This window comes from Monodelphis domestica, chromosome 4 (assembly GCF_027887165.1).
Source record: "Monodelphis domestica isolate mMonDom1 chromosome 4, mMonDom1.pri, whole genome shotgun sequence".
Lineage (NCBI taxonomy): Eukaryota > Metazoa > Chordata > Mammalia > Didelphimorphia > Didelphidae > Monodelphis > Monodelphis domestica.
This window is the reverse complement of record NC_077230.1, coordinates 427,250,498-427,263,848: the sequence shown is the minus strand read 5'-3', so window position 1 is coordinate 427,263,848 and position 13,351 is coordinate 427,250,498. Positions and strand designations below refer to the sequence as shown.

Below are 13,351 nucleotides of genomic sequence, written 5' to 3'. Positions count from 1 at the left end.
TAGTTATACATATATGTATATATATACACATATGCATGTGTATACATTTATGCATTCATATATCTATATACCTATTTATATCTTGTCCTTTCACCCATTACAGTTAGTCACTGTTCCTTCTAAGTGTACTTCTTTTTGCTACCCAGGTAATAACAATAGTTTTTTAAGAGTTGCCAATGACCTCTTTTCTTATAGGGATACATATCATTTTAACTTATTCAGTCTCTTAAAATTTTTTGTTTTGTTTTGTTTTCCTTTTTTCCCTCTTTTTAAATTACCTTTTGATGATTCTCTTGAGTTCTGTGCTTGGACATCAAATTTTCTTTTCAGATCTGGTCTTTTCTTTACAAATTCTTGGAATTCTTCTATTTTGTTGAATGACCATACTTTACTTTGTAAGAATATAGTGAGTTTTGCTGGGTAGTTGATTCCTGGTTGTATACCTAGTTCCCTTGCTTTCTGGAATATCATATTCCATGCCTTTTGTTTTTTCAGTGTGGATGCCGCCAGATCCTGCATTATCCTCACTGTGGTTCCGTGGTATTTGAATGATTTCTTCTTGGCAGCTTGTAATTTCTTTTCTTTGGTCTGATAGTTCTTGAATTTTGCTATAACATTCCTGCATGTTGTCAATTGGGGATTAAGTACAGGAGGTGTTCTGTGGATTCTTTCAATCTCCACTTTTCCCTCTTGTTCTAGGATATCAGGGCAGTTTTCTTTAATAATTTCCTGTAGTATGATGTCCAGGTTTTTTCTCTTGTCATGGTCTTCTAGTAGACCAATGATTCTTAAGTTGTCTCTCATTAAATCCTTTGTTCTGTGAATGAGATGCTTCATATTTTCCCCAATTTTTTGATTCTTTTGGTTTTGTTTTATAGTGTCCTGCTGCCTTGTGAGGTCACTTAATTCGAGTTGTTGTATTCTGGTTATTAAAGACTATATTTCATCCCTGGATTTTTGATCATCCTTCATTTTCTGCTCTGATTTTCTATGGAGGTCATCTTTCATCCTCTTTACCTCATCTTTCATCTCCTATGTCTCATTTTCCAGCTGGTTGGTTTTGGCTTTCAAGACACTATTTTCTCATTTTAGTTCAAGTGCCTCTGTTTCCAAATGACTTATCTTAGTTTTTAATTTCTTTTCCCAATTGTTTTCAGCCTCTCTTAATTGTGTTTTGAATTGCATTTTGAGTTCTTCCAAAGCCTTTATCCAATTCGCTGGGATTTCTGATTTATCATATGCTGATCCCTCCCCCTCTGTTCCATTTGCTGTTTAGAAGCTATCTATTGTAATTTGTTTCTTCTTTTTCTGTTGTTTGCTCATATACACCCCTTCTTTGTTCCCTGTATTTGTCTGTGTTCTTGCTCCTCTCATTTTTTTTTTTGGTTTTGGGGGCTTCTGACGGTCTCCCCTCTTGGAGCTTTGACAGAAGATCTCTTGGTGCAGTCTGTGGAGGAGGGTTGTTGGGTTTTGAGCTTCGCTGTCCTCTAGAGGCTTTTGATTGGATTAATGTCCAAAAGTCAATGAGGTGTGTGTGTGTGTGTGTGTGTGTGTGTGTGTGTGTGTGTGTGTGTGTGTGTGTGTAGCCTGGGCTTCCCTGAGTTCTGAAGACTTTTGATGGGATTAAGTTCAGCTGGGTTGGGCTGGGTGCTCTGAGTCCAAATTCTCCTGGAAATCTGGAGCAAATATGGAGGATCTCCACTGCTTTGGTCAGGATGTCAGGTTTATGCTCCCTCTCCAGCTCCTTCCCCGCCATCTGTGTTCAATGCCCTGAGCTTGGCACAGCCCTACCCACAAGGTACACCCTCCACACCAGCACCTTTGCCCACCCAGAGGTTCCTGCTGCTGCTGGAGGCTCAGCTCTCTAGGTGGATAGGTGGAGGTGTCCTGGGACCTTCCTTCTGCCTTCCCCTTAAACCTGAGTGTTCTTGGATTCCAGTTTTGGGGGGGCAGCGTACCTTTTGAATTGAGTCCAGAAGGAAGGTTCCTTGTCTCTGTCTTTTTCTTAGATTTGATTTTCAGTCCCCTCTGAGCATTCAGTTTGTGATCGATAAGGAAGGGTATTCAGAGGTCTGAACTTCTGCTCCTTCTAGGCTGCCATCTTGACTCCAATCCCTTTGCTTTATAAATTCTTGCTGTTTTGCAAGATCATTGGCTTACAACTGCCTAATTCTGGTCTTTAAGGACTGGTTTTCTGATATAATCTTTTTATTTTCCTTTTTGGTTTGGTCTATCTTGCTTTTTGTGGCTTTCAGTTATTTCTCTAAATGGGAGTTATTGTCATTTAAACTGTTATTTTCTTTTTGAACTATTTCTTACTTTTCTTGCCGGAAGGTTTCCATATTTTTGATAAGTTCTAATTTAAATTCTTCCAGAGCTCATTGCCAATTTCTATTTTTTGGAAGGTTTTGGTACATTTATTTGTATTTCCTCTTCTGTTATTTCCTCTGTACTCTGGGTTTTTCCTCCATAAAAAAATATCTAGGGTCAATGCCTTCTTGTTTTTCTTAGTGTTGGGAAATTGTTCTTGTGCACTGTTTGCCATCATCATGGTGGTTTTCCCTTCCATTTCTAGTCAGAAATCTAAGTGAGGAGGGAAGGCTTTCTATGTATGGTACTAAGGAGCTACGTTTTTGCCTGTGGCCACCTCTTGAGTCTCTTCAGCTTCTACTGAATGCTGACATTCTCTGTGCTATCTACACTAGGATGCCCAAAGTCTGCTCTCTGAAACCTGCTGGGGTTTCAGGTCTAGCTGCTCTCAAGGGTTGGTCTTTGGTGGTCTTAGTCAGCTACCAAAGACCTAGAGGTTCCCCTCACTCACTCACTGATTCTATCAGATACTGGTTCTGACTATGGCTCTGTAGATGGAAGAGGGAAGATCAGCTCAGATTCTGGTGGAAGGTTTTTCACCCAATAATAGTGTGGAGATGCCCAAATACCACATACCTTCAATGATGTGTCCTACTGTAGAGTCCCTTCATTCATAAGAATTTGTGTTTTGGGGGCCTATTGTTATAGTCTATATTGGTAGGTGGTAAGGAGAGGAAGAGTCCTAGGTCTAGACTGCCTCCATGTTTACCCAGAAGTCTCATTACATATATTTTTAAGATTTCTTATATAGCATTGATATTCATTGTTCCTTCAGTGTTGTAATTCAATTGTAAATTGATCTGATCCTGGGGACTTTTTCATAGGGAACTCATTTGTAGTTTCTTCAATGTCATTTTATAAGATCAAGTTATTTAAGTATTCTATTTGTAATACTGGGAATCTGAGTAATTCATCTTTTTGTAAGAATTCATCTATTTCACCTACATTTTGGTTTTGCTGTCACATCATTGGTCAAAATAAGTCCTCAGAATTTCTTTAATTTCAACTTCATTGCTAACTCATTCATCCTTTTCCTTTTTGTTATTAGTAATGCTGTGTTTTTCTTTAATCAAATTAACCAATTGTTTATCTACTTCATTGTTATTTTTATTTAAAAAAAACAAATCTTATTTTATTTAATTCTTTTTTTTACTTTTGATTTTATTTAACTCTCTTCTGATTTTCAGTATTTCCATGTTTGTGTTTAATTGTTAAATTAAATTAAAAAAGTTAAATCTCCTGATCTTCCCAGGAAACTGGAGTCAGTTGTATCCACAGACAGACCTAGAGAGGTTAAGATGCCCTAGATCACACTAGATGTCAACTGATACTCTCTGAAACTTCTTGGAGTAATGAGCGAAAGACCTTCTGGTCGTGGTAGTACCACCCTGAGGACAGAAGGAAACCTATAGCAAGAGAGCAACATCTGAGACCAAGGATGATTGCATGAGCATGATTCGCATCTGATCATAGTGGGGCAAATGATGGAGTGCATCCTCAACCATGAAGGGATTAGGTTGGATGTGAGCCTGTTTAAGGGTTTCAGCACTATTATAGAGTCAGTGTAGGAATCCTGTTCAGTTCTCCAAGGTATACCAAATCATTATTGGAACAGAAATGAGCAGGTAGTCAAGTCCTTTAAAACTGTATCCTGTTTGACCCGTGGAGTCAAGGAAAATCCCTGGGGCTGTTTCCTTGAGATACAACTTGCTGACTGTTCTCCTCCATCTCTCTTTCAATTCATCTCCATCCTGCCCTCTCCCTGTTCCCTTTGCTGCCTCCCCATTCTTTTCCTCTCTGTCTTCCTAGATCTTATCTCTTTTATTTTGGGACTTCAAAAGTCTAGGTCTAGCACCTCTACTTCTAAAAGCAGATAAATAAAACTGTTTCCTAGAGAAAAAAATGTTTAAAAGAAAAGGAGGAGCAATGAATAACCCTGAAAAGAAGAGCAATGAGATATACAGGGCAGTAAATACTGTGAAAGGCAATATTAGGGAAGGGAGAGAGACCAGGACCCTAGAGAAGGTCAAGGAATTGAGGAATCATCTTGATTTCTCTCCCACATTTTAGAAGACAGACTAGGAGAAAGGAGAGTTGGAGGCAACACAATCCTACTCTTCCATTTTCTGGTAAAAAATAATAGTAGAGTTCCCAATCAGAGTCACTGCTCTCAGGATTCCAATCATAATCCCAGCTTCTTCTGAAAAAAAGTCATGACCCCCTCTTAAGAGTTTATCTTTGGGGGCATCTGGGTAGCTCAGTGGATTGAGAGCCAAGTCTAGAGACAGGAATTCCTGGGTTCAAATATGGTCTCAGACAATTCCTCTGTGTGTAACCCTGAGCTAGTTACCTAACCCCCATTGCCTAGCCCTTCTCCCTTGTAATCAATACATAGTATTGATTCTAATACAGAAGGTAAGGGTTTTTTAAAAAAGTAATTGTTCTGTGATAGAGACAAGAGAAAACAAAGGGAGTCTGAATGTTGCTTTTAGGAGAAAAGAGATTGACACATTCAGAAATAGTTGCTACCTGATTATTATAACCCACTGAGCATCCCATGGCAGGGGCATAGAGACCATTATAACTCTACCAGGCCTGAGAGACACATCTCCTCTCCACCTCAATTCTTTTCTGCTTTGGGCTAACCATATCTAGTACCCTCAATTGTTCCTTCAATTAAATATGTGTGTTCTCATGTCTCTTCTCTGCTCATGACTCCCTATTGACTACAGACTATCCTTTAGTGGTCTTAGTCTAGCATTAAACTTTAACCCTTCCCAAAATGGCAGCAAGCCTTTCAGATACTTCTGGCCATGCATTGTCTGCTCAGACAGTCTGGGTCTACCTTTGGTACTCAGACTCACACTCTGAATTTTCCCTCCTCTGACCCTTTGTTCAGGCTATGTTCAGGTTTTACAAAGAGATTTTATAGATGGTCTTATTTGATCCAACAACATTATTAGGGAGATATTATATCCATTTAACTGATGAAAAGACTGAGACATAGATAGGGACTTGCTAGTAAGTCAGAGAGCCAGTAACATTCTGAGACAGGATAAGAACTCAGATCTTTCTCACTCTTATTCCAACACTAGTCACTATGCCATGCTCACTGTTCCTTCATATTCTCCCCCCACTTCAAAAGGTGGCTAGCTGACCTCAGATTTGTCACCTTCCTGGTCAGTCTTACTTGGATTTACTAGACATAAATGGGAGGCTCACTCTTCTTTACCTTAAACTTCCCAACAGAGACCTAAGGACAGAGTGCAAGCTCTTCCAAAATAACACAAAGAAAGGTCAAGGAAGCTGAAATATTTCTTTGGAAATTAATCCTAAGACAGATGGCTAAGGATGACTCAGGAAGGAAGCCTGGCTATCCTACTGGATACTGCCTACTGTCGTCGGCATGAGAGGCATTACTGTGGGTTTAAAATCTCTAGACTTGAACCAGGTCTCTCCTGACTCTCAGTCTGAGGCTCTTCCTTTTGTACCCTGTTACTAACTGATTTATTCCCACTTTCTGCCTTTCCTTTTATTTCCTCTTCAGAGTAAAAGTAATGTTTCACTTTCTGAGCACAATATCCCCATAGCCTGTCTCTAGGCCATCCTCTCCAGCCACCACCAATATCCTCAACAAGGCACAGAGGTAAGTAACCCTGGCTTCTTGAAGTCCAGGTCAAGGAAACATAAATTCTTGTTGGTTCTTCCAAGCTAGAATGGCCTCAAATCCAAGTACAAGATGCTAGATGAAGGAGTCTATCATCTCTGGACCAACTTGCCTCAGCCCAGCAAGACTGAACACCCGGGGCTTGGGCTCCTTATGAATGTCTTTGTCAGCCACAGGAACTGAAGATAAACTTTTCCTAAGGCCTGGAGGACTTGTGATCTGCACCAGAGAAAGGGGTGTCCTTGCCATTGAAATCACAGGTTCTTGGTCTCTGGCCTGAAGCCTTGGCAAGGTCTTAGACAGGCCACTTCCATACCACTTATTTTATTATAAGGTAAGAAAGAGAACTAACACAGTCATTTTCTGTCTATTCTCTGCACAGCGCCTCTGTCCACACCTATCATTGTCACCTCCAACAATACTGCAGTGGAGACCAAGGACTTCTCATTCACATGCCAGGCTACAGGTCAAATTCACACTTACAGGTGGTTCATAAACGGACTTGCCCCAGCTGGTAGCAGGATACAACTGTCCCCGGATAAGAGCACACTCACTATCCGCAGGCTCACAAGAAGGGAAAACAAAGGACCCTATGTGTGTGAAGTCAAGAACCCATTTTATAGCAATAGGAGTGATCCATTCACACTGGACGTTACCTGTGAGTAAATTTGTTCTTCCTATATAGTGCATGTGTATAGCCTGGTGGTGTGTTCCCAGAGGTCAGGATAATTCAGTCACTTCTCTGAGCTAAAGATTAAGGCTCTGAGTTTCCCAACTCCCTTAACGTTTAGTGAGTCAGCATTGGTCTTGTCATGCTTACTGGTGGAGAGTGGCTGACCTGGAGAAAGTCCTAAGGTCTTCCATGTTCAGACCCAAACTCAAAAAGTAGAGGAGGAGCTGTGCATTTCCCAGCTCAAGGGAGGATCAGGGAGACACAATGGTACTTGTTGATGGGTTCCCAAATAGGAGATGCCCCTTCTTTCTTCCACAATCTCAGTATGGAATCCTTCTCTTTCCTCCAGATGGCCCAGATACCGCCACGATTGTCCATACAGTTGACGAGTACCCTATTGGGGCAAATATTACCTTGAGCTGTTCTGCTACATCAAACCCACCAGTCCAATTCACTTGGTTACAGAATGGACAACCTGTCAGCAACTCAGCCACATTTTCTTTTATTGCATCCCTGAGTCTTGCTGGAACTTATACCTGTAGTGCGGCCAACTCATTCACTGGCTTGACGCGCACCGCAACCAAGAATGTTATAATCTATGGTGAGTAGCTGGATTGGGCTCCCAACTTTGTGTTGGGCTTTCTCCTTCCCTGTCATGAGTGAAACAGAGAAGATTAGTGACATTATGCCCTCCTGGTCCCATGGCATAATGTGTTGTAGTAGAAGGAGCCCTGAGCTCAAAATCTTAAAACTTGGGTAGAATCCTTGCTTTCCTGTCTACTATCTGTGTAGTTAGTGTGTCTACTCCTTTCTCAGCCTCAGTTTCTTCATCTGGAAAAATGGATGATTTTTGCTCTGTATATAATATGATGCTATGAGGAGAAGGTCCTTTTCACATGGTAGGTACAAAAAGCACGTGAGTTGTCTTCATCCTGGTGACATACAATTTTCTTTGTCTCCCAAAATTCTAGCACTGCAGCTTCAATGACTGACCCATACTTTTTCCTCCAGTCCATTTCCCTTTGTGTTGTGGACCCAAAGAGTATTTCTAGTCCTGGTTGGAGTATAAGCTATGGTTATGCAATGGGGCTGGACTTGATCTCCTTTAGCAGATAAATTCTGGAGTTGGAAAGGAAAATTTAAACTTTGTCTCCTTTTATACACAGCGATTCACCATTGCACCTATATTTTTCCTCTTTGTGGCATAAAATGCCGCATGGAAGCATGTCTTATTTAACCTGGTTCTGATCTATTGGCTTTAGCATCCAGTTGTTGGGTCTACAGTATAATCCCTGCTTCCTAATTAATTGACTAGTCTGTCTCTCCTAGGTAGAGATGACAGACTTTCCACTTCCCTAATCACACTCGTGTGTAGCAGGACCATAGAGAGATCATCTCTGTCCTTATTTTATTTTTATTTAATGGAGCTTTATTGTTACAAACCTCAGGGACATCCCAACTTCCTGTCCCTGATTCTGGGGATGTTTTGAATGGAGAGCAGGGGGGAAGAGTTAGAATTGTGAAATGCATAAGTGACCTTGGGAAAGTCAGACACTTTAGAGGAGGGATGATTTTTTGTTGGCCTAAATCTGTACATAAAGATCCCTAAATTCCACATTTTAATTTAGCATTTAAATTATTTGTGTTATTATATTTTCTTATGTTAACTATTTCCCAATTACCTTTTCACCTGGTTTAGGCATCACCTGGGAATGTTGCAGGCTATGTATTTGTCAAACTGTGTTCTAAAGTAACTTTTTCTTAGTTTAATTTTTTCCAATTAACCAAAATCTATTTTCTGTCCCCCTTGTCCCCCATCTGACTAATGAAAAATAAAATTTTGGGGAGAAGTATGGACTGTGCCTGCCTGTAGCCACAAAATAATATGTTCTTGGGTGGACACCTGAGAAGGAGAAAATGGGTGAAAGGGATATAGAGAAAGAGGGAATATAATAAAGGAAGAAAAACTCAGAGACAAGGCTTAAAGAGCATGGTATCCAGCCTCCTCTGGTGTGATCCCCTGATGGTGGTAGAGAGAGAGAGTGAGCTACATATGTCCGCAATCTTTTATTGGAGGATCAAGGAATGAGGAATGGGAGATAGCTAATGATCATGTGACATGGCATAAGACTTCACATTGACTCAATTGACAACCACAAGATCGAAGAGGAGGAGTTTAATTAAGCATGTGGCCTGGTATGCAATCTTGTCTGACAAGTTGGGAACTAGGACCTTGTGGCAGCCTACCCAGGAATTCTTCTGACCTTTGGACTATAGATTTGGAGAGTGGTCACAATTAATAAAGGACCAATTAAATATAATTATCAAGAACTAACATGCCAATGAATCTGGTACATGAGCACATAGGTTATGATATTAATACATTAATAATACTTTCAAGATTAGAATATACCTGAAATGTGACATGGACAAATAAAGAAATCTAATTGCCATGCTCAAAAATTATCTGTTGCAACATACACCCTGAGTCCTTCCCATTTCTGAAGTGAGACAGCTGATTTCATAGGAAATGTGTAGTTTTTAGTGTAGGAAGTAATTTATTTCATCATGGGTCTTCTGCAATCCTGGTTGTCCACTGCATTGATCCGAGGTCCCAAGTCTTTCAGAGTTGTTTGCCTTCAGAATATTGTCATTATTGTATAAATTATGCTCTTGGTTCTACTCAGTTAAAAAAATGGAGGATAGGGATATTAGAATCAGATAGGATGCAGAAGTAGCTCAGGAAGCTGGCAAAGTAGATGGAATGTAATAAGACAAATGTTATTGTGGAATGATATCAGATCCTATCCTTAAGTACAAAAAAGTCCAAAGCCCCAAAAAAGCAATGGCTTTGATGGGGCAGTGACTGGTACCCATGCCATAGAAAAACAGTTGAAGTAATGAGGGATCATTGATTTAAAAAAGGATAAAATGGAGATTGACTTTTAATGCCATGTTAGATTACATAAAGAGATCTTGGGGATGTCTGAGAGAACCACAAACTTAATATCAGTTGGTAAGGTAACAGGGGAGTCGTAGTTCAGTCCTTTCCCCTCCCCCAGGGCAATTGAAAAAAACATAATGCAAACTATTTTTTTTTTATCCCTTACCTATCAGCCTTAGAATTAATACTATGCAATGAGATTTAAGTGAATTGCCAGGATAATATAGCTAGGAAGTGTCTGAGGCCAGATTTGAACCCAGAATCTCCTATATCTAGGCCTGGTTCTCAGTCCACTGAACTTCAGAGCTACCCCATCCACTAATGCAGTCTTAAGAGAAGCATGTCCACTTCTTAGATTAAAGAGATAGCCATCCTTCTGTACTATCAGATGACACTTGAATTATTGTATTTGGTTCTACATGACATAATTTACAAGGGGCATTAGTGAACTGGAGAGTGTTCAGATTGGTGAGTCTGGAGTCACTGAAGATCAATTGAGGGAGTTCTGCATATTAATCAAAGGAATGCAAAGTTTTGGGGAGAGTCCTGATAGCAATTTTCTGGACTCTTATGTGGAAGAGGAATTAGAACTCTTCTGTTTGGCCTCAGAGGGCTGAACTAGAATCATAGAGGCAAAAGGTGATGGGAAACAAAACCCTTGTGTGTGAGGAGAAATTCTTAAAAAGTCATTATTAAGTCATATAGGAGAAGGGGTATGTGGTTGAATGGAGAGGGAGGGGCTGGTCAGGGGGTGGGGAGGTAGGGTTAAAAGATTGGGGGTGTGGTGGGGTGGGGAGGGGAGGAGAGGATGAGATATAGTCAGAGGACAGGTGAGGTCAAGAAAAGGAGTCACAGTAAGGAGGGCAGGGAAAAGGATGGCCAAGAGACCAAGGATAGAGATGGTTAAGGTAGGGATAGAGAAGACGGTTGTGGATTGGGTAGTGAGAAGAAGAAGTAAATTCTTGAGTATATGGGCAGTGGGATTGAGAGTTATATGGTAAGTGAGGGTAGTGAGGAAAATTGGGAGGAAAGGAGATGGGAGGAGTGGGGAATGAGCAAAGTCTGACTGGGAGAGGAGCTGTAGGGTTCAAGTCCTGTTTTGGGTTAAAATGAGGAGAGACTTCCTCACAGTCTAGGTGGGATGATAGGGTGTTTTTCTTGCTAGATCTAATCAAGGGTTCAGGAGGAGGAATTGAAGGAGTTAAGCCAGAATGCTCTAGTTCCAAATAAAGAATAGTTTCCTCACTGGAGGGGATGGTTAATTTATCAAGATGATATGCCCACAAGAGCCAGTATTTATAATCTTTGTAATCTTTGTTTTTAATGACTAACTTCAAATCTTTTAAGATCTTGAAGTCAAAAGATCTGTATTTTGGCCAGGTAAAGGAATTTGTCCATCTTAGGCTTTGCAAAGTTTTTTAGCTTTCTTTTTTTGGTCATCTAATTCTCCTTAGGAAGATTAAGAACACCCCAGGAATTAAAAAGTTTATGCAGGGGTGAATCTGGAAGAATATTTTTCTTGATTTCCATTGTCTTGTTGTAATATTTCCCATATGGTCTAGTCTGTCTGTTTTAATCTGCCTATTTAAGCTAGTCTGAGAATTTCTAATTGATCATTATACAATGAAAGGTCCCTCTATTAATCCTTATACTCAAAAATCTAAATAACCCCCCCAAAAACTAACTCCTTACAGAGTTTTCTTCTTGCCTTCAAACAGGCCTGACTTAATCTACTCTCACTGACTAAAGATTTAACCTCTAACTTTCTAGCCTATTCTCATTCATAAATTTTCTTAGAGCAATTTATGAAACTCAAAAGGTCAGTTTCTCTGTGTAGAGATGCTGAATGGAGCCCCTCAGCCTCCCTCAGTCAGAGAAGAAAAGGCTTCTGATAGTTGCTCCAAACTGCTCTTTAACTGCTCTTTAGCCTCCCCTGTGGTTCTCAAGGGAAAAGCTCTCTGTAAATCAGAATCATTCTAAATTGTCTGTATTTCTCCACTCTAAAATAAACAGTATCTAAAGTCTCTAAAAGCTTCTTTGGCTGTCTGTCAGTCAAAGATCCAGCCAACTGCTCCCAAGCAAGTCAGAGAGAGGCAGGACCCCTGAGGAAGTCAGAGACTGGACCCAGAACTTACCAACTGTCTCTCTTTATCTAGACCTCTGAACGTAATGGGGTTGAGATCTACTTCCTTGGGTCTCTCAAAGGAGACAACAGAAAAGGGAAAAACCCTTTCTCTGACCTAGACCCCTGCTCCTAAGGAGACTAAATAGCTAAGTAAAACTCATGATAATCAACATTACTATTTTTAATAGAATTCATTTTAGATTCGTTGGACTCTTGTGCACTTACTTGAGATCTTGCTCTGCAATCTGCATCCTCTTTTTTCCTGTCCAAGCAGGGTGGGATGGGGATGGGGGGAGGAAACAAAGACTTGCCTGGGAGAGACATGAGGCCTCATATTCTGCCCCTTCAGTTTTATGGCTGTGGATGTGGACAGAATAACTCCATGGGGACTCTCCCATAGAGGTGCTAGTGGGTTCAGGCTTAGTTTTCCAGGTTTTCAGATACATGAGGTCCCCTGGCTGTGCTGGGTGTTGGGTTTCCTGCCTACCCCCAGTAAAGACTTAGAGAAAGTCTTGATGAATAGGCCTAAAGTATTAAGAGAACTGTGTAAGAGTCTATGTTTCAGGGTCCAAGAGGAAGTCAGTGGTGAGGAAAGGTCTGCCATGAAGGACTTCAAGGGGACTCAGCCCCAAATGATCTCGAGGGCCTATTCTAATTGAAGTGGGCCCAATGCAGAGTGCATGGACCCATTAAATCTTTGCTTCCTCAAAGAGTTTGGTAGCAGTTTCTTTCAGGGTCTGGTTCTACTTTTATCTTTCCTGAGTACTGAGGATGCCAGGAGCAATGAAGATAGTAGGTTATGCCCAAAGTATTAGCAATCATAGGAATAATCTGTGAGGTGAAGGTGGGATCATTATCACTTTAATAGTATGATCTAGGTCAACCCTAGGAATTACCTCACTAAGAAGGGCTTGTTACATATTCCCGTTTTGTGTTCTGCTAGAGAATGCCTCTACCCATCCAGTAAAGGCACCTACAAAAACTGAGGACCCTATACCTTATAATTTAAATTTACTTTATATTAAATTTATTGTAAACATAAATTCTGATACTCTTGAAATTATTTTAATTGTAGCATAATTTCATATAAAATAACATATTAACATAATAACATAATATCAAAACAAGTGGATAGTTGTACAGTAAAAAAAAGAATATCTAAGTCATTTACAGTTGATGTTCATACAATGTTGCTCTTACTGTATGCAATGTTCTCCTGGTTCCACTCACCTCACTTTCCATCAGTTCTTGAGAGTCTTTCCAGGGATTTCTAAAAGCATCATGTTCATCATTTCTTATAATACATTAGCACTGGCCAGGCAGTTGTAAAGCAATGGTCAATGGACTCCCCATTTAGTCCAAAGACTCAAACTCATACTAAAAAAAAGCATAAAAAAACCTAACGTATAACCCCAAAAATATATAATCAGGATACAAAATTGGGTAATGTAATTCATAATTGGAGGAAATTTTAGGGATTTTCAAAGTTTGGAGATGGAGAAGGAAGTCCTCAGGGTCCTCTATTTAAAAAAATGAAAAGAATGGAGTGGGGAAAGAGGGGATTTAGTTAGG

General features: G+C 40.2%; 1 protein-coding gene across 1 annotated transcript in view; it reads left to right on the top strand.

Moving 5' to 3' along the window:
* The window catches only part of LOC103093201 (hemicentin-1-like), a 286,577-nt gene that overhangs the window by 235,413 nt on the left and 37,813 nt on the right, over positions 1–13,351 (top strand). The window contains exons 13-14 of the mRNA XM_056826227.1: positions 6,420–6,695; positions 7,060–7,311. Of these exons, the coding sequence (XP_056682205.1) occupies positions 6,420–6,695; positions 7,060–7,311 (528 nt within the window). The remainder of the gene's footprint in view (positions 1–6,419; positions 6,696–7,059; positions 7,312–13,351) is intronic.